Source organism: Cyprinodon tularosa, unplaced genomic scaffold (genome assembly GCF_016077235.1).
Source record: "Cyprinodon tularosa strain WSP-4 unplaced genomic scaffold, ASM1607723v1 ctg386, whole genome shotgun sequence".
NCBI lineage: Eukaryota > Metazoa > Chordata > Actinopteri > Cyprinodontiformes > Cyprinodontidae > Cyprinodon > Cyprinodon tularosa.
The window spans coordinates 389,747-414,216 of NW_024039103.1; the positions used below are offsets into that span (position 1 = coordinate 389,747).

General features: G+C 39.3%; 1 protein-coding gene across 1 annotated transcript; it reads left to right on the forward strand.

Moving 5' to 3' along the window:
- Window positions 1-3,544: 3,544 nt before the first annotated feature.
- Window positions 3,545-23,554, forward strand: kmt5c (lysine methyltransferase 5C). The gene is made up of 9 exons (XM_038297304.1): window positions 3,545-3,881; window positions 4,305-4,437; window positions 6,466-6,631; window positions 7,760-7,869; window positions 7,961-8,124; window positions 12,188-12,207; window positions 12,350-12,486; window positions 12,577-12,749; window positions 16,209-23,554. Exons 2-9 carry the CDS (start codon window positions 4,325-4,327, stop codon window positions 21,152-21,154), a joined length of 5,829 nt encoding a protein of 1,942 aa, XP_038153232.1. The 5' UTR covers window positions 3,545-3,881; window positions 4,305-4,324; the 3' UTR covers window positions 21,155-23,554.
- Window positions 23,555-24,470: the final 916 nt, after the last annotated feature.

The following is a 24,470-nucleotide window of genomic DNA, read 5'->3' on the forward strand; positions in this document are numbered from 1 at the left end:
ATATGCAGAGGCACCACTTTGGATTGTTTTCCAGTTGAAACTTGTCCACACCTTTGGAAACTGAATTCCTAGTAAACATCTACATAACAGCAAACTGCTCTACGGTCAATTAGCAGCTTGATTAGACTAAATTATCTCTTTTTTGCAAGTTTAATTGCAACTCTGCCAAAAGCAAATACCAAATAAAAACTATAAATAAATAAAAAATATATATAATTAGTTCTTTATTACTTCAATCATTGTAAAAACCCTCAGATGGAGATTAATGGTACCTGCATAGTGAGCATGTGATGGTTTTGCTCCTAGCCTTGCTGATTCTGAACCGTTTCACTGTTTGTGTAAGTAATTAATGGAAATGCGCCAGCAGCACCAGTAGTGCTGTCAGGCATGACTGAGCAAGCCGGATGTGCCGCCTCATTACTATGAACCTTCAAAACTGATATCCACTGTCATGCGATACCATAAATATTTGACACTCAATATAGAATATTATCTGTTTCGAGGTAGCTTGATGCCATACAACCAACTGTTTGCAAAGGCATATAATGATCACATCTTTGCGTTTAAACATGTTCAGTGATGCATTGTGTATTAAAATACACAAAGTTTGAAAAATAAAAACTACTAACATTACTTATTAGTTTTATTAATGTATACCAAACGAATTTTTATCCCCTGGAACCGTTTTAACAGTGGTTATGTTGGGTCGAAAATGGGCTGTTTACATGTCCCCTGTAATGCTGAGCAGCATATAACATTCAGAACTGCATTTGGAGAAATTAAATCTCTTCAAATGTCTCTAATTGCAATAAAGACATTTTAGGGGGAAAAAAAAGGTATGCAGACATTTCATAACATATTTTACTTAGAGCTATTAATGTTTTCATTGTTTAGATGTAGTAAGATTATGTAAAGCACATAAAAAAACATTTTAAGAAGAACTCCTTTTTAATTACAGCAATGATTATTTAAAAATCAAAAGGACAAACTGTCAATGTCGAATCTGTGAGCTAATTCAGTTGTGTAATGTAAGACTAGAAGATACTCAGTAAATACAGGAGATTCTGAACTTTGTAATTGAACTTCATCAGCTTAAAAGCTGAATCTCTTCTATGAAATGTATTACAAGCATGTGGCCTATTTGTTTGGCTTTGTAATTTAAATTGTTTTTTTTCCTTCTATTTCTTGGAGAAATGGGCCATTTGATATGTTTAAAGTCAGTATTGAGGGTTACTGTTACTAAATCTGGTATATTTTTATAATGTTCCGTATTTATAATACTTGAATAGAATAGGTTTTACTGATAGATTAATTATCAAATCGTACTTTTATTGGCAAATATGTGTTTGAAATAATAACTACTCTCTTATACAGCAATGTTTAATGAAAATTCGCTTTTTGTTGCAAATAATCCACTAGATTATAAATAAAACCGAGCTTGAGAAGATGAATTATTGAATTTCACCTTAGAGAACAAAAACTATCTGACTGTGATTTGTGGATGATTTACAGGGAATTTTATGTTCATCAAATTCAAACGGCAAAGCGCATTTATGCTTTTATATTTAAAACGTCAATTACCAATGTAAACTGATGGGTGGCTGAAAGCAGACAGACGCCAGAACCTCAGGGACAATCTACACTGTTCCAAATGGAAAATGAAAGAGCAAAAAACATCCATATTTTCTAAATAAAGACTAACTATACTTTCCTACAACCTTTTGCTAACAAATAGACGCATATATTTAAACATCCATGCTGTCGAAATTAAAGGTGTAGTGGACAAAATTCTTTCAGGTTTGTTCTCTGGGGCGAACATCTTATTTATTGTCATTAGTAACATACTTTTATCAATAATTGTTCTGCATAAAATTAACTTTTAGATGTACTAATATCTGTATTAAATTGATTATTATTAAATTATTTATATTTCACTGAAAACTCGAAGATGACTTGCAGAGACATAATTTTCTCTTTACCTCATACAAGGCAAAATCTAGTTCTGAAAAGAGCATGAATTCTGTATTTATCATCTTTAATGTATATTGATGAGCATAATTAACTATCAGGTTTTTGTTTTCAGGTAATTGTTAATATATGAAGAATTAAAATGTTAAATAAGTTACAACATTCCACCAGAGAATATTGTTTGCCACCATCTATATAGGGCTTGGTCGTCATGACGTAAGCACTTCGCGTCGCCGCCATGTTGAATGCGTCTTTTACCGCGGCTCAGACTACTGCCTATGACTACCGCGCACTGTACTCCCTCTCAGCCGTGTTTTAATTTGATTAATTTCACCTTAACTTGATTTCAACCATGGTAAACCGTTGCTGTATTGCGGGCTGTAACAGCGCAACACGTGATCACCATGGGAAAAACATAGAAAATGGGTTAACTTTCCACCGCTTTCCTGACTGGAGGCGTAACCATGGAGACCAAGCTTTCAGAGATAAAGAGTCGTCGGCTAGCTTGGATCGCGGCTGTAAGACGACCGAACATAACTTTCCACAGTATTCCAATGTCATTGAGAGTCTGTTCCCTGCATTTTCATTCTGGTAAGTTAAAGATGCACGGTTTTATTTTATAGCCTACATTGTTTATGTCCTTCAAAGTTGGGATCTTTTACGGGAAAATAATAAAAACGGCAACGGGAAAATGCTCAAATACGCGAGAAACCCGGAGGGTTGGCAGTTAACGTTACTAACTACACCTTTTAAACACATAGCAGCTAATTAAAAGTAGATTAAATGCGTGAGTGGTTGTTAGCACTAGCGGTTAGCAGTTGCTAAACTAGCAGGTTCCAGAGCCCGTCTGATCACAGCTTACCTTCGTACGGATTACTGTGTTCCCACTGTTTGCTGGCTTTATGATGTGCAGCTCCTGAACCCATCCATTCATGAACTGCACATGAGACTCCAAGGACTTGTAGCTTCGGAACTGTTTTGAAGTATAGGCGCTCACTCATCGGTGCTCCACTCATTGCTGGAACTTTATATGGATCCAAATGATTAATAATGCTGATTTTGTCAACATACCGGTCCCTGGCTTCTCTATTTAATGTGTCCCGGTAAATTCCAGTTCCTTTTCGGGATTTTAACATCTTTTTTCTCTCTACTTCTGTCTCTTCTTTCAACAACAATGTTGTGTCAGAGCTATGTTTACGTTTGCGTAGCAGTCAGTATGGCTGCGACGTCCCACAATGCAACGTGGATCCCGAGCCCTATTACAGGGAAATAATGGTACGGGTACGATTGGCTAAGGATGGCCATGGCCACCCCTGGCCCCCCATCTAGCTCCGCCCCTGCACTCTACGCACTCGAATTACTCAGCGGGAACGCGTAAATGAAGTATGCACGGCTTGTAGTGCGAGTATTGAGACTGGGCTTTGATTGTCAAGGGGTAGTGTTTAAGGGACGGTTTTGGGATTGGAAAACTACACAGCTCGGATTTGGCGGTGACGCCCACCTACAAACTGACCAATAGGAAAGCTGGAAACCCTTCCTCTGTGTAATTGAAGTTAGCTTTCCCAAATAGGAAAGTCGGTGGGCGTGGCCACTACTAGTTTGGTTGTGCTGGAGGTTTCTCATCAACTTTTTTTTTTTTCTACGAGATTTTTAAAAGCTAATTTGCAATACATTTTCAAAACAAATCTAGTTTTACTGGATTGTTGTGCACCTCTACTTTCTTGTGTTTTCATCGGGACATATTTTGCTAACGCTAGTCAACCAGCTAGCACACGGAGTCTCGAGCAGACTCCATTTTCGTTTGCAGCTGATCGGCGGAAAGCTAGCTACTTTCGGTTGCTAGGCTAACTCTCGCTTCCAGGCGATAACTTGTCTACCTGGCGGTACTTTCGTCGACAACAAAAGGCTCCCAGGTCCGTATGTGATTTAGCAATATTAAATCAGCATGCTGCTTTAAATATCAAACCAGAATTTGTATGATTTATTAGCTATATGATGCAGTAACGTCCCGTTAGCTACAGGCCGCTAAATGCAAAGCCTCCTCCCTCCTCTTATCAGACCACAGCGAGTAAATAGCACACAGAAACTAACTGGACATTAATCACCCTGTTATTATGCCGCTATGCCAAGGCTGAAACACGCAAATTAAGGTAAACAACAGACCGCTTGTTGAGATTGTGTGCGACTGTCCGCAGCATATAAACCAGTATAACTGGCGCACTGGGAATATGATGTTCTCTGCAACCTGGATGTGCAGAAATGAACCAGAAAACTCATCGCTTTTTTTGTTTTTTTGTTTTGTTGTTTCTTTTCCTTGACCTCTGCTATTTTTGCAGCATGCTGATGGTGGGAGGCAATGGACTGCTGCACTAGAATGAGTGTGAAGGAGTTGTGTGAGACCGATGACCTGGCCACCAGTTTGGTGCTGGACCCGCTTCTGGGCTTCAGCACCCATAAAATGAACATCAGGTAATCTAAAGCCGTAACAAACACTTTCGTTTTCGTGTGTTGGGAGCAGCTTTTAAAAGCAAGAGTGCAGGTTTACATAAAGATGTCAAATGATGCTAAATGAAGGACTGCAGGTGCTGAAATTATGAAATCTGTGGGGAAATCTGATCTAAAATCCTCTAAATGTTATTGGCTTAACCCTTTATATGGCAAGTTAGCGTTTGTGATCACTTGCAGACCCCTTACAAATGGCGTTCCCCCTGTCCCTCAGTGAAATCTAGAAGCACAAGATCTATATCCAGCCTCTCAGCAAAGATTCTGCTACATGGCTGTACATCTTATTTTGGCATTTGACCAGTTAGATGAGCCCTTGAATTATATATTACCTACTGTAAATTAAGTTTTAAAAAAGTTAAAAAGTCAAGAAAAAAGCTAATAAGCCTATGTAACAATTATATCTAGGTTTGATGCCTCTAAGATTATGCTGTACCAAAAAAATGTGTTTCTTTCACTCTGAGTGTTTTTCATGAGTTTCTTATAGAAGCACTTTTGTTATTTCTCTTAATATATTCGGGCAAGTTGGCATTTCTTCTTTTTACATTGATATTAATTTCTGCCATCAAAATATCCAGATTTTTTTGTGTTACAAATGTAATAACGTCTTGTCCTAGATTCCAATAACACTATTGGCTTGAACACTGGAAGAAATTGAAATATAGATGAGTAATTTTTTTTTTTCTTAAAATAAGTGCATTTGTTCTTGGATTGAGGAGGCAAAAGAAAGACATCTTGCTATTGGAACAAGACAATTTACATTTAAAATAAGAAAACACAACCTAAATAGTCTTATTTCAAGTGCATGTTATCCAATTATCCTATTTTAAGAGCAAAAATACTCACTCCATTGGTAAACTATCTAATTTACCAACTAAAATTAAGGGTAAATACACTCAATTTAAGATTTTTTTTACTTATTTCTAGACATTTTTTCAAGTGAAATTTTGATTTTTAAAGTATTTCACTGAGTGTCCAAATCTTTATTATGCCAAAAGTTACACTCATTACTAATAAAAATAGATTTTTGTTATTGTTTAACATCACCTCTGGAGAACAATATGAGTTGAAGGTGGTGGCAGCATTGTTTCCCGGTTTTGATGGATGTTTGGTTTTGCTCAGGTTAGGAAAACATTTGCTAACCTGTCAAATATATTGATTATTTGTCTCCACATTTATCATAGTTTTCAGTTTTGTCAGTTTGTTGTTAAAAATGCTATGAAGTGTAGGTGTTGCATGAGTCGAGTCTGCTCAATTATTCAGATTTCCTATACATAAATCCTACACATATTTTATTTTACGAACGTGAGAAAATTATTGGTTGTATTTGTAGTAGTGATAAATGTGATAATTTTCATGTAGTCAAACAGTGAACAAATAGGACCAGCTGGTACTGCAGACAAATCAGACCAGTCTGAGGCCCAGATCTATCAGATCGAGGTTGTGGCTGCTTAAAGAAGCAAAAGACTTGTTCTGTGTTGCTGTTTTTTTGGATGACAAAATAAAGAAAATAAACGTCTTGAAATGATGTCCTTGATCGGGTAAAAGGTCCTGAGACTTGATGCTCTTTGGTAGCTGAAATAACACTGCTTCTTTACCACCTCATGCTTTTGGTCTGTGTGTGGAAAATAAATCACTTTAGCAGTTTTAATGTTGTTGTTGTAACCTTGTATGTTATCATTAAAAACATTAATAATTTTATCTCATTTGCTTCAGCCTAAAATCATCTTATTTCTGTAATACAGATAATTGAAAACGTCTGTTAACAGATTTTTTGGTTAATTGAAAAAATAAATAAAAATCCTGTAATGTTGAACATTGTGTCTTTGTATGTTATGGCAGCTTTTCTTACTCTTGTTATCCTTCTTTTACCTTGTCAGCAGCCATTTACAAACACTCCCCTAATGATTTATATCAGACTTGAGATCTAATTTGATTCCATCTCTTTATCGTCGCTCATGTATTGTTTTTAAATACCCATGATTTCTGTTCTAGTCCGGCACCGGAGATCAGACGGTGGGGTATTCTCAAGGAGACCCTGTTGCGTTTTCAGAGAACGCACGACTTCAACGCCACATTCGAGGCGCTGACTGTCGGCGAGCTTGCAGGGGACTACTTCAACGCTCTGGGGAGCCACCGGCAGGAGCTGCTGAGACAACATGTAGGTTTCATGAAAAAAAACTTTGAAACCCTGTAAAAAATTATTATTATTATTTTAAAAACCACAACAAAGAATCACTGTTGTGTTTATGTCAATTTAAATTATATATTTCTATTTTTATGCCCCACCAATACACTTATTTTTGGGGGGGTTTTAGTCGGTAAAAAAAAAAAAAAGTTTACAGATAATACAGTCTTTAAATACTGCACCGTTTCAGATCGTTCAAGGCGTTAAGCTAATAGTAGGGGTTGAAACTGGAGCCAATAAAGGGAAAAGAAGATAAAACAATAACAAATCTGGCAGACAAATTAAAGGCATTAAAGAATAAGTATTTAGTTTGGTGTTGATTGCTCAGATATTACAGAGTTTTGCAACAACACGTGTTAAAAGATGTTAAAAGCAATAAAAAAGTCGCTTTTAACTTAAGAATTTGAAGACGTCTTTGTTGTTGTGCTTTTTTAGAACTAAAGTCACTTAAACTAATTGTAGGTAAATATTTTGAGTTAAAAACTGGAAAAGATGAAGGTAAATGTGTGCAACACTTAGTTCCAAGGTGTTAGGAGTTTTGAAAGCAACCATCAAATCATTTTCTAAACCGACACTGAAAGATTTACGTCTCGAGCCTCCCAGATATGAAAAGGTTTCATGTTTTCAAAGTATAAATTGGTGCACCTTCAGTTTATCTTGCTTGTGCCTGTTAGTCTTTTTTTCACTCCGTCAGTGCCAAAAACAGGTTTTTTTTTATTTCTAGGACTTTGAATCTTGGTTGTCACAGAACGCATCTGTATTTTCTAACCAAGTATTAGTATTCCAAATTTTAGATGTGCATCTTCAAATATTCAGGTCATCAGCAGAGTTTGGATAAAAGAATGAGTGGTAATTCAGCTATTGAGATGCTCTGGTTCAGGGATGCATATGTGCTATAAATCACAGGAAGACAGTCCGAATAACTGGAATTTATCCCTCCTGATTACAGATGATAAACTGCAAGGCCACGATGAACCGGCTTTGCACCAGTACTTAAACGCAGCACATGTGTGCAAGCCGATTGATGTATACCAAGTTACTCATGCTTGTTTACTAATGCTAGCATTAATTTGCCTCATCTGTGTCTTGATGTGGCCTAAGGTCTATCGCTACCTCAGTGCCTTCCTGCTGGATAGTGGGATTAAGATAGAGCCATGTGACAGATACTCATCAGAGACCAACGGAGCAAAGATAACAGCCACCAGGCACTGGTAATTACCCCTCCTTCTGGCAGTCAGTGACGGCGCTATCTCCTGCCTGGAAATATTAAACCACAGCTTTGAGCAACTGTTTGTGTTGCAGGTTTGTTGGAGAACGCGTGGAGGTCTTACTGGGCTGCATAGCGGAGCTGAGCCCCGCGGACAGCGCCGTGCTGCGGGCGGGGGTCAACGACTTTAGCGTCATGTACTCAACACGCAAGCGCTGTGCTCAGCTGTGGCTCGGGCCTGCGGCTTTCATCAACCACGGTGAGCTCAGCGTGTGTCTGATCCCGTGAGAGGATAGGGTTTCCTACGTCTGTTATTCTGGCTTTGATCACTGGAGAAACTTCGAATTTCATGTAGTGATATTTTTCTCAAGTTGGATTAGAATAAAATGTCCTTCTCATGGTCAGTTAATCAACTCAAAGAAAACAATACCACTACTACTGCCAGATTAAATAGAAATCAATATTGCACATATAAAGATGTTGCCTAAAGTGTTTATTTATTCCTATTTTATTAGAAGAAATACAGTAATGTTATAGGATGCTGCCCTTATTGTTGTTGCATTTTAAAGAGCAACTTGGATATAAGAAGCTGTTATCAGCAGGTTAATTAAGCAGGTTCTGTGCTGCAGCCGATCCTCACAGCTTTTAAATAAGACTGGTGGGGGTGCTTTAGTTTTCCCAACAGTGATGGGCGATAGACAGAAATTTGTTAGGATTCTTAGAGGTGATTATTGTGATGATAGTTTTTAATGATATAGTCAGGTATTAAAATAACAAATTGTTACACCACCAAGGTCTACGGGTTCTGGGGAGGTAACATAAAAATGTGTCCATAGAATAAAAGTGGAATGTCAAATTATTTATTACAAAAGATGGTTTCACAGAACCAAAACACGATACAACTTAACTAGGGCTGCAACTAACGATTATTTTAAAAATCGATGAATCGGACGATTATTTTTTCGATTAATCGATGAATCGGACAAAAAATATTTTTTATATTAACCTCTTTATTCCAAAATAAACATTATGGACAGAACAAACAAGCACACAAGTACAGGTTGCTCATTAACTGTACTGGTGCTATATGAAAAATAAATGTTTGTGTTAAAACTACGCAAACTTACATGAGAAATGTAGCTGTACATCCACAAAATATAGGGTACTTTGTTTCATAAAGCGCAAAAAAAGAAATTTTTGTTTTTAAAAGCCCCTAAGGGGTTCAAACAATAGGCCCCCCCCGTTTCAACAAATGAGTTTTTTTATAGACTAGAAGAGTTCTGCCTTTTAAGACAGGAAAGTACAGCAGTTAAAGTTGCTACTTGAGAAAATACTGAACCATAGAGATAAAAATAGCCCTGTGATTCAAATTATAAATTGTATTTGGAATAAAAATGAGAGAACTAGGGGTGCTAAAAAACACATCCTCCAAAGACAGATATTTACATGGGAATGTGGCAGATAATTAATTGACATATTACTGATCTTGCTGGATTTTATTCTGCTTTACTTCCATAAATTGCAGGATCATCTTTACTTTATCTTTGCCAGAAGATTTAAACTTTAAAAGTCTTGCCCTCATAATTTGCAAGTTAATTTATTTATAAAGTAAATATAAACGCTGCTTAAGCTAATTCAAATGAAATTAAAAGTAAAATAAGTAGCTAACCTTATCACTGTCTGTAACCTACTAACAAGGTAAGGAAAGCATCAGATGAGCTACCTGAGAAACTAACGTTACGTTTCCCCACTTTAAAACCAAACAAACATGGTGGTTCCGTGCCATGTTAATTTGTTTTGAAAAAAGTTGCATGTTATCACTTTTTTCGCTTTACAAAGCGCAGGCTATTTTAATTATTGTGATCAATTTGCGCATAAATCCCGGTGCATGCGCGCTTCATTTGCAGTCTGGACGCTGAGGCTCTGACTGAGAGGGACTCCTGCGGGAAAACGCAGTTGGGGTGGGGGATGCGCCCCACGGCAGAGTAGGAACGATGCATGCTTTCACGTAAGAGTCTCCAAAAGCCGCCAGAGTTGTCGCTAGTCGCTTTTTTGAAAAATAGTCGCTGGAGGGGTCTGAAAAGTCGCGGAGTTGGCAACACTGCAACTGCGGCGCTGACTCGCTCTGCCGTATTTTTTCTTTCTTCCTCTTTCAGTCAAGAGGCAGTGATGATGGCGCGGCGGATGACGCAATAATCGCGCGACACAACTAATCGATGATGAAATTCGTTGCCAACGCTTTTAAAAATCGATTTTTATCGATTTTATCGATTCGTTGTTGCAGCCCTGAACTTAACCCAATTAAAACAAAAGAAAAGGGGGAACAAATTCAAGAATGTTTAAGTGCAAATGAAGTTACAGAATGTCCAAACAAGTCGGTTTAAGTTTAACTCAACCCAAAAGAAAAGACAAAGGGAGCACCAAACCTCCCAAACACAAGCGTCTAGCCTGTACAAAGTCCACCTAAAGCAGATTCAACAATATACTGAACCAGCGAGAGCAAAGAGTTCAAACTGCCCTAAGCAATTGGAAACACCAAAGGAACAGCTTAACAAAACCTCTTCCTACAAGCTATCCCCCAAATTAAAGCTTTCAGGAGCCTTTTATATGATGCAGGTGGGCTTCATCAACATCTGATTGGCTTGACAATCCTCTACTGGTCCAATGATGTCACTGCTCCTCTGCAGCCTTCAGGTAGCCAACAAGGAAGATTTGTGTCAAAGCTGAAGCAGCACAAGAAAACAAGCCTGCACAGTCTTAAAAGGCCAGTGGTTGAACACAAATATTGCTCTAAAATATATCCCCTAAACCTCCCAACAGTTGGACTTTAGATCAGGGTGATTAATAAGTAGCTCACAATCTAAAAAAGATTATATACACACCCCTTTTCTCTGTCACAAGGAAAAAAGAAAAATCCAGATTACTGAAGCTAAAGGGAAATAATTCAGCCTCTGTCACATTTAAAGACTTAAAGAATTATCTGTTTGCATATTTTTTTTGTTTCCAGGCCTATAGAAAGCATAGATGTCAGTCAAATTCACTGCTCCTTTACTAAATTAAAATTAGTTTTTAATTCTTTCTATATGTCGTCCTTTTGTTTAACATGTTTCTATGTTTTTCTATAACTATATCCAATACTTTAATTTCACAGCAGGATTTAGAGATGGGATGATAAAATTTCACCTGCATGTCTGTTCGTTTTTTATATTTATATAAAGTTAGGAACCAAGGTCTATCATCATGCATATAAACAAATCTATTTGTTGAATAAAGCCAATGAATCCTGTGTAAACCAGTTAGTAAAGTGAAAACAATAGCTGATAAGTGGACCTGACCGGATCTACCAGTATATTTACATTTTATCTTGCTTACTGCTCCTGTCACGCCCATATGCATTTTGCATGTGCCCATCCAGACACATTTAAAAAAATGTTTTAATTAGGTGTAACATTGAGGATACACCCTCAAGCTCAATTGATGCATAATTTGCAACAGGAAAAGCTTCACTTTGTGATAAATATAGGGTTGTCAAGACAACAAAATATCAAACTGGATACAGTTTATGATACCATGGACAGAAAATGACATCTAAATAAAGACATACAAATATTTAGATAAAAAAAAAAATCCTTTTCCATTTTCAACATGGAACATGCTGTCTTGAAATATTCAAATATGTTTCAATATGTGTGCAAATGGATGCGAAATAAAAACAAAAAAGATGTAAGACAATTTGAGAGTATTTTAAGGTTTTTCTGATGTGATTCGTTTTAGGTACAAATATCCTGAAATCTAAAATTAACACTAGAAAAATTATGCAAACATCTTTTGTATAAATAACCTGCATCTTAGTATCTAATCTAGATACAGCTTTTGATTATAGATATAGATATTTTTTTTCAACCCTTGTTAAATACGATGATCATCCTGAAATCCTGAATATTACAGATTCGAATAGTTTTACTCAGGATGTCTGCTCTCTAACCAAACTACCGTTCCTAAAATAGGGGAGGGTGGGCTATTGTGTCATATGCTTAAAGGTTTATAAGAATCTAAAACCTGATTTAAATCAGATTTTATCTGTGTCATTATTAGTCATTAAACCTGTTAAGAATGACTGTTCTTATTTATTTATTTATGTATTTATCTTGAAGTTTATTTTTCAGTTTTTTGTTCCTTTTTTAATGTTTTCTTCCTCCTTGTTGCAGATATCTATGAGTATTAACCTGCTAACCTTAACTACCATGTATGTTGTGTGCTAATTAACTGGAATTTGTTTAATCTTTCCCTATTTTATTGTTTTTTGCCCTGCTGGATTGAAGACTGCAAACCAAATTGCAAGGTAATAAATTGATAACCTGTCCTTTTACTTTGTTCCTTTTCTTGTTTGTTTTTTTTGTTTGACACCTCAGTCGTTGTTGGGCCCTTTGGGGCCGACCAACCTTTGTCTAATCGGCTTTTCCCCCTCTTTTGCACCTGCCAAGTTTCTCCCCGGTGAGAAAAACATTGCCTGTGTGGAGGTGATCCGACCCATCTCGCCTGGGGAGGAGATCACGTGTTACTATGGCGCCAGCTTTTTTGGTGAAGGCAACGAAATGTGTGAATGCTGCACCTGTGAAAGGTGTGTCCGCTAATCCAGCAGTCATTGTCTTAAAAGCAGCTCTGGTTTCGTTCATGAAAAACCCGTGTTTGATCTGGACCTCTTGTTTAGGAATGGAGAGGGTCACTTCAAGCACAGAGGGAAACGGCCTGAGTCCGAGGAAACAAAGGAACCCGTGGGCCAAAAGTACCGCCTGAGAGAGCGATATCTTCGTCATCACAGAGATAAAGCCCACTTTGCTTCAAGACCAATAATACCAGGAATCCACTCTGGGATCTTTACAGGTACCCATATTAGAATAAAAAAATCATCATAAAAATGTTTTAAATGCTTTTTTAATTAACCATTTTTGTAAAACAAAATCAGCGCTTTGTGCTGCTCTGATGAACCTGCAGCGCGTCTAACTTATCCATCAGGATCAGAAAAATTTCTTTTGGTCAATAATTTCTCATTCTCCTCCTAAAACACCTTTATTACAAAACATAATTTACAGTTAAGCTGTTTTGACCAGTTTAGGTTACTGATATATTTTTTTAAGCTGTGAGGAGACCCAGTTAGATTCTGTGCTGAAATTCACCCAAGTCTGAATTGGAGCTGGGTGAGGTGCACTTAAAATGTTATGATATTTGGTGAAAATATCGTGATGCAATGAAATTCAAAATAACAAAAAAAATAAAACATTACTTCTTTATTCCTTCTCACCGTTTTATGTGACTCCTACCAGAGCCATCATAGCCCCACAATCACAAATAAAAGCCGTTAATATTTAAGGGTGTGCAAAATAATCGTCATGTCGATGCATCGCGATTCTAATTTTTGTGATCTACTGCATCGATTCTTGCCTTCAAGAACCGATTATAAAAAAAAAAATATGAACAAATAAAATACATGAATGGTTGACGCACATCAGCCAAATCAAGTGGAATACAACTTCCAGTCCAGCAGATGTCGCTGCGGATGTGTTGACGCCCGCTGCTTTGTGTCACAAGCATGTCCGGCCTCGGGATACTGAGACGAGTCATTCGTAAACAAAATATGGAGGAGACTGAGAAAATTCGCCAGGCTCCATCACATTTAAAGTCAGATGCTTGGATGCAATCTAGCTTTAAAAACAAAGAAAGTAAAAATGAAATTGATATGACGCACGTAATTAGCAAAAGGACCACTGAGGCCATGTAAACGGCACTGCTTATCCTTATTTTGTTATTTTAAGTTTGATGAATCCTAAGATCTTTTTGTCAGCGTGTCTACGCCAGTAATAGTAATATTTCTGTCCAGTATTTGTTTTCATGGCAACACCTCCAAAAGTCGTTTCAATAAATACAGCTAAGTATGAATTCAGTTGCTTTCAGTTATGTATCAATTGAAGACACGATCCAGATCACACCCAGCCAGTCAGCCACTGGTAATGGCTGTATCTTTTTCTTACAGTGTTCAGTGAAAATATCGCGATGCATCGCGATGCATCGCAATATTTCAAGTATCGTGATGCATCGTGATAGAATCACATCGTGGCATGTGAATTGTGATTTGAATCGATTAATGACTTCTTCGCCAATACCCACCCCTATTAATATTACACCATTTAGATTTGTCTTCTTCAGGACATTAGTTACATAAAAAGTATGATTTATATGACTCAACATCTAATAGTAAGAGCATCCGATCATATTCTCTAAAATTAATAATGCCTTAATTAAAAAAAAAGAAATAAAAAAAAGAAAGAAAACCAAAGTAGTAAGAAAAAAATTTGGTCGATTCACGCAGTTTCTGGATTTTTTTATTTTTATTCAAAATTCTACTTAGAAGTAGCATTTTATCTCTATATGATACGATAAATGCCCAAAGCTAGTCTAAACTTTTAAATAAAATAATCCTTTCTTTCTTTTCTTTAAAATCCCTCCAGTCATGTAGAAAGATCAGCAATTAGTTTGTTTTTAATAAAAGCTTAAAAAGTCTGATTTTCACTTCAGCTGCTAACTACTCCTTTCATGCCACAATCAAATGAAACCAGTTGTAAAAGAAAATATTTCTGCTCTGACCAAATATCTGTGGTGATATCAGATCTTTGTAGCTCAGCTACTAAAATTCATTCCCAGTAACATGAAACATTTTTGTGGTCCTTTGGTTTGATTGCTTTGCTTTCTTGTTCTCTACTAAAATAATTAGACTGCATCTGCTTTGCGTGCTCACACTGATCTTAATAAGCCCTCACAGAATAATTGACAACAAATGAAAACACTTATTAAGACCAGTTAGTTTTCCTGGAAGTGTCGCTGCATGTGTCTCCACATTGGAATAACTATTGTGAAAGCAATAATGGCAAAACAAAGGAAAATTGATAGAATTGTTTTAAGGGCAAAGGCTGCTTCAGCAAATTGCAAGAAAACATTTGTGATGTTTTGGGGTTTTTTTCTTCTTCTCTTTGTTTCTAGTAATCTTCTGTGTTTACAGCAAATGATTAGCAGACACCAGCAGATGTGTTTTAGCGTCAGAAATGAAAAAAAAAACGCATCAGAGGTTTAATCTTTGACTCATAGGATGTGTGGAACTCTTTATCCTAACATACAGTTGCAGTCAGAAGTTTCACAGGCTTGAATAATAATGTATCTCATTCTTAACTTAGATCATGTTTAGGAACAGGAATTGCATAAAGAGGTTTCCTACAGGCTCAGATATATATATATATATATATATATATATATATATATATATATATATATATATATATATATATATATATATATATATATATATATATATATATATATATATATATATATATATATATAAAAGTTGGGTTTTGTGGCCCCCATTGTGGCCCCCATTTTGTGGCCCCAACTTTTATTTTGTCCCCAATGTGTTTTGGCCATCAATACCTCCCTTAAACAAACAGATGTAATTGCTCGATTTTAGGATTATGCTATAGATATCCTAATGTCATTAACATTCCAATCTGCAAGGTTAATTACATTAAAGGCTATAGAGTTGGCTCTTTTGTTCCAATTTTAAGGAATTTCAGTTATGGATGCCGATGTTTACACCAGATCACAGCTCCCATGGTCTGGTAGCCTGGAGGAGTAAGGAACCTGTGTGTCTAGAATAACGGATGCAGTTTTTTCAAACTGGTGTATAGGAATAAAGTTTTGGGGTTTTGGAGGGGATAACAATCCTCTTCTGAACCAGAAATGGACCCCCTACATGATGCTGCCACCACCGTGCTCGGCAGTCAGTGCAAGGGTTCAAAGCATCACTTTTTCTTTATAGATGTAGATTTCATCTTTAGCTGTGTCCCTCTGGGTAGTTAGGATGGTCTAGGGTCAGTTCCCAGTTCATATCGGGTTTGAACCTTGAAGGTTTCTGGATTCTTTCTCATTCACAGTTCTTATATCCTTCCTCCAATTCTCAGAAGTTTGTGTTGCAATGATAATTATTTATTCCAGTGACAATAGTCCATAAATGACTTATAATAAGTTGATAGATAAATCCATAACTCTACCATAACCACCATTTATTAACAAATATAGTTGAACGTATGAAGTTGCGTTTATTAGATTGTGTTATTTACTCATTACTGCATAGAAAACTGACAGCTGAAATAAACCATTAAAGCCAAACTCTATTTATATGGATGGAAACTCTTTTTTTATTTCCTCCTATTTGTACATTTTCAAATAATTTCATGCTTTGCAGATGACAGCGTTTAGTTCAGCTGCTTACTTTTCATCTTCCTTTGTTCACAGCCATCCCCTCCAGGAACTCCTTCACCCAGCAGATGAGGAGAAACGCCCTCAAGAACAAAAAACTGAACGAAACCAAGAGGTGGAGACGGGAGAAGCAGAGACGATCGGGAAAGCACCTGCTGAAATCCTCTGTGGTGAAACGCTGCAGGACGCTTCCAGGATTGTCCGAGGTCACTTTGAAGGACTTGCGGATCAGAGTACGGCGCCATTCTGTGGAGTTTTTGATCCACTGCAAGGATCCCAAAAGCAAAGAGAGGGCTGTGCTGCAGCAGCTGGAGGAGGTGAAGCAAAGCTGGTCCAAGAAGATTAAATCAGCCGGTGAGGAAAAAAACGGAACTACGGAAAATCCGATGTCCTTTACTTCAAATTCCCCCATGCCGCTCAACTTTAATGGCAAATCAGTCAAAGCGGCCGACAAGAAGGCCGGACATGTGAAGAGCTGCTCGAGAGCCAAAAACATGGTTCATAAAACACAGCAGACAGAGTCCAGTAGCACAACAATGGCTAACACTACAATAGGTTGTCCACTTGCTAAGGAGGGCAAAAACCGCATTGCAACCAAACAGGAGAACAATGAAAAAGCAGTAACTGAAAGTCAAAGCAATAAAGTTGAATCTAGTGTCAGTGCTGCGGCTCAAAATCCAGATGCCAAGCGGAAGACGGTCCAAGCTTCATCTGTGTCTGGAAGCTTACAGGCTGTCACTAACCGACCAGATAAGGCGGTTGACAATCCAGTAATATCCCTGAAGCAATACGTTACAGTCAACCTTACGAGGTTATCAATCCAAAAACCACCAGAAGCCGAAAAAACCCAGGAAGACGAGAAAATATGTGTTTTAGGGAAAGCAAGTGGCCGGTCGCGTCCCAAACCTGGAAACCTGCCAAAAAAACAGGTTCTCAGGTCAGACGTCTGCACAGCTAAGAGCAGCAAACGAGGAGCGAGGGAAGTGATTGTCGAGGGCAAAGATGGAACCGATGCTCAGAAAGAGCATGCAGCCGAAGTAGCTAGGAGTTCATCAGAAGCTGAGAAGCAGAGGGAGGAGAGACTTATGGAAATAAAAACGGTGCAAACAGAGCAGCAGGGAGAGAAAAGAGACCCTCCATTAACTACTGCTAAAAGTGAAGCTAAAAAAGTGAAGAGAGCAGATGAGGCTGAGTGTAAAGTGGTTCTGAATGCAGCAAATAAAGGACAGAATAACATTCAGCCTGTGAAAAAAACAGAGAAAGAAGCAGTGAAGCTAACAGGACAGATAAAGAGGAGTTTGATTTATCGTCAGGAAGATGTGGTTATAAAACAAGCAAAGATTCTACTGTCAGATATATTAAGACAAGATAAGTCTTTTTTAGATCAGAAGATGCAGAAAGTGACGAACAGAGGTAGGTGCAATCGTTCAGCTAAGGGGAGGTTCATAAAAGGAAGAGGGATGCCGAAAATGAAAGCCGACGAGATGCGAAGCAGCAGGGAAAGCCCAGGCCAAGAACCACCAGCTTCTGTCGGGATGGACTCAAGTGAGAAAAAGTTTGAGAAAAGTTCAATCCAGTCTGAGCTCAAGAACAGTGAGCCTCCGGCCACCTCCCTCGACTTACTACCTCACAGGCCTCCTGTATCAGCTAAAACTCAGCTTCAACCAGAAGCTAATCCTCAGTCTAACATACCTCTAAAAAAACGCACATTTCGCAGCTCTGTGGAGATCAACCCCGAGCAAAGTTTGGTGTCTGCCTCTGATACATCTCAGAAAATCGCATCTAAGCTGATGTCACCTCCCGCACCGCAACAGAACCCGTCTGAATCTTCAGGAGAAAGCATCAAAGTCAAAAAAGATAATAAATCCAAGGCAGCTCCCAGAAAGATCCAGAAACAAACCTCTGTTAGAAGAATACTTCGGTCCAGATCTAACGAATCCCCACGAGGCCCCCTGCTGAGAAAGGCCCGGAAATGTAAACTAGAAAAACAGGATGAGGAGGATACCAACAGGGTTCAGGATGATAACCCTGCAGAGGACACACCCAAGATCCAACAAAAGGAACCGCAAACTAACATGGAAACATCTTCCCCTGAAGACAACAGCTCTGAGGAGACCAAAGCAGGCTTTGATTTTAAGATCCGTCTCAAGAGGAGAAGAGGGAAGGTGTGGGACGTGCAGGGCGAGAATATGCTACTTAAATCGGAAAGCAATGACGATTCAACAGCATGTGATCCTTTTAAAGCTATCATGGACTCTGTGTCCGTCTTGAACCGAGAGATGGAGGCTCATGTTCAAGCAAGTCAGAAGTCCAAGAACCGACTGCAGCGTTTAATACGAAGAAATGGCAAAAGTCACAAAAAACAGGCTGTGCTCTGCTCCACTGAAGGCCAATCAGACGTGGTTCAGGAAAGTAAATGTGAGCGAAGTGAATGTCATGATGGGAAAAACGAAATCAAAGAGAAATCAGAAAGCCAACTGCTGCTAGATCAGTTTTGCGATAAAGCAGAGAGTCTGAACGGTGCCAAGGAGATGCTTGTAGAAACTAAAGTGGAGGACCGTCTTTCCAAAAGCTGCTGCCTGTTTGCGAATGCATCCCAACAAAAGCTGGAGCCAGAACTGGGTTCAAACGGTCTTCCACTTCCGATTCTCAAACTGCGGAGGAAGATGGAGGACATTTGGGAGGTGGACAGTAAAAAGGGGCTCATCCCGCCAGACCTAACAGCTGATGCTAATTTAAAGAGGGAGGTGAAAAGTCACATTTTAGGAAAACCCAAGAAAGGTCTCTGTGATTATGGAATGTTCAAAGATGAGAGTCAGTCTAATCAGAGACTCGACGGCAATCTTGCTTCTCTGAAAACAGAACCACCACCGTTTTCACTGTCTCTTTCCCCGCTGACGCTGTCTTCTCCTCTCAACGAGACCAAAACGGAAGCTGCGTCTTCGGCTGGGGAGCGAGTCGCAGAAAGGTCAGAGACAAACAGCGGAGGGAGGAAACAGAGGCTTAAAGTGGACAAACAGCGCAAGAGCAGCCTGGTTGAAACGCCCACCACTTGTCTGAGTCACACACTCCAGCAAATTGACAACAGCCTCTCCAGGCTCTCTGAAGGCCTGTGTTCATCTCAGACGCTGGAAAAGCCTGCGCCATCCTGCTCCAGCGCTTCCAGCTCTGTGATCCAGACCCCGTCTCGGTCTCCGCCGTTCCCACCCGCAGACAACATGCTGTCTGCCGAACCGAGCTTCACCAACTGCTGCGATGACATCCTGGACTTCCAGTGCCTCGACTTGGAGGGGTACGATCAGCCGCAGAATATGCTGCCATCCTCCCCTTCAGACCTATGCTCCCTGGATCCACCCACCGACCCCTTCAGCAGCCCCCTCTCCCACAGCCCAGCTGACACCTGGACTACCGAAACCCCCTATCTCGGTCCCCCCAGTCCTGGCAATAACTTTACCAATGAAGATTTGCAGTTTTTTCCAGGCTTGGTTTCTTCCAAGGGTGACTCTGTTCAGTTGGAATGTGAAGCTAAGGAAGCCCCCAAAGACAGAGCCAACTCCGGTTTTGGTTTTTCAGCCTCAGTAAACTCTGACGGTGTAGGCAAAGATCGGCTTATGAGCAAAAATCCAGGAATGAGGCTCTCCAAAGAGGACTTCAGAACTCAACAGTCCTTGTCTGTCGCCAGCAAGCCTCGTATTTTCAGCGGAACCTCGTCTCAGAATCCCCTCTCTTTAAGCCAGCCTTCCATCAGCCTCAAGCCCAGCACCAGCCAATCAAAAACCCAGCTCGGCCTCAAAACGCAGGGCCCGTTCCATCGCATGAGCATTCCAAGTAAATCCCAATCATTTCCAAGCAACCAGCAGAACACTGTCAGAGGAGCACAAATGTCTAACAGATTCCTTTCCCCACCGCTCTTCTCCACAAAAAATCCCAATCCTCCTGAAAGTCAATTCAACTTCCAGGAAAAACCCTCTACGGTTATCCACAGGGTTCTGAAGTTTCAGGGAGGGAACCAGACCCAGAACCTGTACAGCGCGCCGTGTAAGGACTCGGTGGCCTCTGACGCCTCGGCTGCAGGCCCCAAGCTCACTGCGAGGCCTGGTCCTTTTGAAAAGATTCAGCAGAGTCACAAGTTTGTTGAAAACATGTCTCAGAAAAGCAGTATTTCATTTCAGGGGTTCGGAAAGGAGTTTGGCCATCTTGGGTCCTCAAGCAATGACTCTAGGCCCAACCTTCAGTTCAGCAGACCTAATTCATCTGTTTCACATTCTTTTGGTAAAAGTAAGATGGCGTCTGACAAACAACAGGGCGCCGAAACGAACATGGGATACAAAAACTTTTCTGAACTACCCAGGCCCTTCTTTTTTCCCAGCAAAGGGTCCGACTGCTTCACGTCCCCGCCGGACAAAAGTTTAAAACATGACAAAACCTCTGACAAACACCAGCCTTGTTACACGCAGCAGGACGCCTATGATTTCAGTTACAGCTCTTCTCTCTCACCCATCTCTCAGCAGAGCAGCCCGCAGCTGGCCCACAGCACACCTCCTGGCACACCAGCACCCAAGACTCAGCCCTCTGCCTCCTTCTCTTACGGCTACCAAGGCCCCCCCTATGTGCTGAACTTCAGTGGAGACCACTCGCTTACCCTTGGCCTTAGGGACGGTTCTGATGGCTACCCGGGCTCCACTAACTACACCTACCACTGCCTGATGGAGCCCTCAGGAACTCAAGGGCGGTTGGTTCTGGAGCCATGTGGACCCCAGCTCTCTAATCCATCCTCTTTGGATGGGTTCGCTGGACTTAGAGGTCAGGAAGACCACTGCAGGAAAGACATTCCACAGCAGTGCCAACCCGGGGAACACCAGGGCCCCTCACACTACGGAACGGTTCCTACGTCGCACTCAATGGGGGCCACAAAACCCAAAAGGGTGCGGCTGGTTGTGACGGACGGTACAGTCGACTTAGACCTACAGTACTCGGACTAAAATGATCGGATCTCTTGAAACCTTTAAATGTGGATGGATGTTTTTTGTAAACGTTTTAGCTAATAATGTTCTGAGGGACATTTTTCTAACCAATTATCACAGTGTACAAATGACATGGGACAGGGTTTGAGTAATTCAGCAAAGAATTATCCACTAAGATTAGCTCAGAATACCAAATTCCAAAGCATTATGTTTAGACCAGGTATGCCTAAAGTCGGTCCTGAAGGTTTTAGAGGCTTCTCTGCTTTAGCAGAGCTGTTTCTGATGATTGCAGTTCGACAAAAGCCTTTTTCATCAACTATCAATGAAAATCAAACCTGCAGGACAGCGGCCCTCAAGGACCGACTTTGGGCATGCCTGGTTTAGAACTACAGGTTAAGTAAAAAAATTTTAGCAAAAGTTCGTACCCTGCAAAGTTTTCACATCACATCATTTTAAAACCACAAAGCTCAAGGTATAGTTTTGAGATTTAATTTTGAGAAATTCAGTCTGAGCAGGAAATATCTCAAAATCCAATATGGCTGCCCTGCGTAAAATTGTTCCTTAAAAAGCCTGTTGGTGCAGTCTGTACAAAAAGCTGAAAAAAACAAATGTTATCTTGTTGCTGTTAGCAGTTTCATGATCAAGTAGGGAGTCTTTTTTTTCTCATCCAAACCTGGATGGGAAGAAGATCCTGACAGCTACCAGCTCTTCTTTGGTTCAGTGTACCACTAAAGGCAGCTGAAGTACCGTGAGCGGTACCTAGAACCACACGCCTAAACCATTCCATGTCAGCCCTAAAGTCGGTCACTTTGTATTTTAGTTAATCTATTTTGGCATCAACTCTCACAGCTTTTATTCCCCCTCTAAGGAGAAAAAAGGTATCCCCATAGGATGATGCTCCCAACACCATGTTTAAAAATGGGGGAGTGTTATCATCTGTGGCGTTTTGCTTGTAGGCCAGAAAATAATTTTTTTCTTTTCTCATCTGACCAGAGCTCCTGCTTTTGTCTTCTTTTCCAACAATGTCTTTTTTTCCTTTAACCGTTACACTTGGACTTGTAAAGTGCTAAGAGTTAACCTGCTCTGAGATATTCTCTCCTTTTTTATGTGGATCTCTTCAGCTTCTTGCTTTGGCTAGGCCATTCTAGTTCCTAGTCTGCTTTTAACTAAATCATTCCTTAGTAGTTTGGCTGTAAGCAGAGGGCTGCTGTCCCTACTTAAAGGTGAGCCTCCACCCCAGTCTAAAGTCCTCTTTTTTTTTACCAGGATTATCCAGTATTTAGCCCCATCCATCTTTACATAAACTCTAACCAACTCCCTGCTGAATAAACCGATCCCCACAGCATGATCCGGCCACTACTGTGTTTCATGTTTTGGGAGGGAATGTTGGAATAATGCGGCAGGCTATTTTGTTTGTTTTAAAATTGAAGTTTGTGGTTTTAACATGGCTAAATGTGAAAAGGTTTGAGGGGATTGAATACTTTTGCCAGTTACTGTACTAAATTAAATCCCTTCGTCTGTACTGTAACATAAATTTATGATTTTCTTTTTTTTTTTTCTAAATCTTATACCATAAGCGGTTGTAGAACAAGAATCCAGCAGAACTGTTTGCCGGTACTCTTTTCGGTGGAGTTTAAAGAGGCAGCTTTTTGCCTCAGTCTTTAATATTCTTGTGATGTTTTCAAGCACTTGTTGAATTCTACATTTTTTTTATATCCACATTAAGCTCTCATGCATGCTGTTGACGTGACGGTGGCTCATTAGGTCACCAACTGAAGATTTGTGCATGAACATGCAGTACAGACTCCAATGAATCCAGGACCAGTGGGTGAATCAATCAGTCGTCCTGCAAGACGTTATTGTTGCATCAACAAATGTGACAATCCTCTTACATAACCCGGGCACTCTTTACTTCAGCTCTCACCTCCCCAGAAGGATTCCTTCAATGTTACTTTATTTATAGTTTTTATGTTCTGCGTTCATTTATGGAGGTTGTTAACATTTCCCTGCTTTTTTGTCACAATGTACTGTAATTTAAATAAGTTGGACTTCATATGATTGGAGGATTCTCGTAACTGAATAGTCGTACATTGCTACAATTAAGATGTACTGTCTTGTTCTGAAAAAAAAAAGGCCAATTATTAATTTTGATACCCTCACTCTTGGGAAGGTGCTTTGATGTAATTTATATTTCAAGTTGATTGTTCAGAATATTAAATGTTTTGTTTTTAAATATTGTTATTTAATGGGACATGATGATATTTACATGACATATTTAATTTTAAAGACGTCCAGTTTTTTAACTGTTGCAGATGAAACTAGCTGGTTCTTTTTCTAATTGGCTGTTAGTCCAACTGGAAGTCTGTTGTAGAAATGTACAAATGTAGCCTATAGCATTAAAGATGATTCTTTGTAGTACATTTGTCCTTTACCTTTCTTTCTTTCTTTAAGACCATATTATGAGATAATAGGCCAATAATGTGTAAAAGTTTAAATCCCTTCTAGGTTTGTTATATTTTGATTCCAACCTTTAATTTTAGATTTCCTAATAAACTGAAAACCTTCCTAAAAATGGTGAGTTGGACCTGAGCTGCTTTTCTGCTCATTTACTGTTCTTATAAACGGCTGCTACAACTTAAGTCCCAGAGAAGAGTTACTGACTAAATGTGTGAACATTGTCTTTATATTATATCATCCTCTCACTAATTTGGTTTTTGCATCTCATTTTAGTTATGAGATGCATGAGTTATAAAAGTAGTACATTTAATTTTCATTGTTAATTTGGATCAAGCCTCAAATGCTTCAAACGGTTGCTTAGACCATTTTCTCAAAACTACAAGCTGAGAGGTTCAGTTGCAGAGATGTCTAAGTGGGAGATGCATCCTGCAGAATCGCCTTGCCGCCAGTGCAGAGCTTACTCGGCATTGATAGCAGGATGCTGTAAGAGCATCTGCAGTGAGAAAAATGGAAACAAAATCATTTGAACAGTTTTCATTATATTCAGACATTTATAAACTTAGCATCCAAAGATATGGGAAGCTGCTGCTAAGATTGTTGCAGTTTATTAAGCAGTTTTCCAGAACCATAAATTTAGATGTTCTTCTTAAGCAATGAAAACTTCAGGCTGACCAGTTTATTGCAGCTAAATCGTGTTGGTTCTAGAGGATTGTGGGGCGAATTATCACTCAGCAGAAACTTCAATATGGCAGCAGGTTAAAAAACCTTATTTTTATTTTCATTATCTAAAGGTTAATATTGTACAATAGAATAAATAACAGAAAGAAATCCACTTCAAAACACGGTTAAGCAGAAACGAGGTTCAGCTTCGGATCTA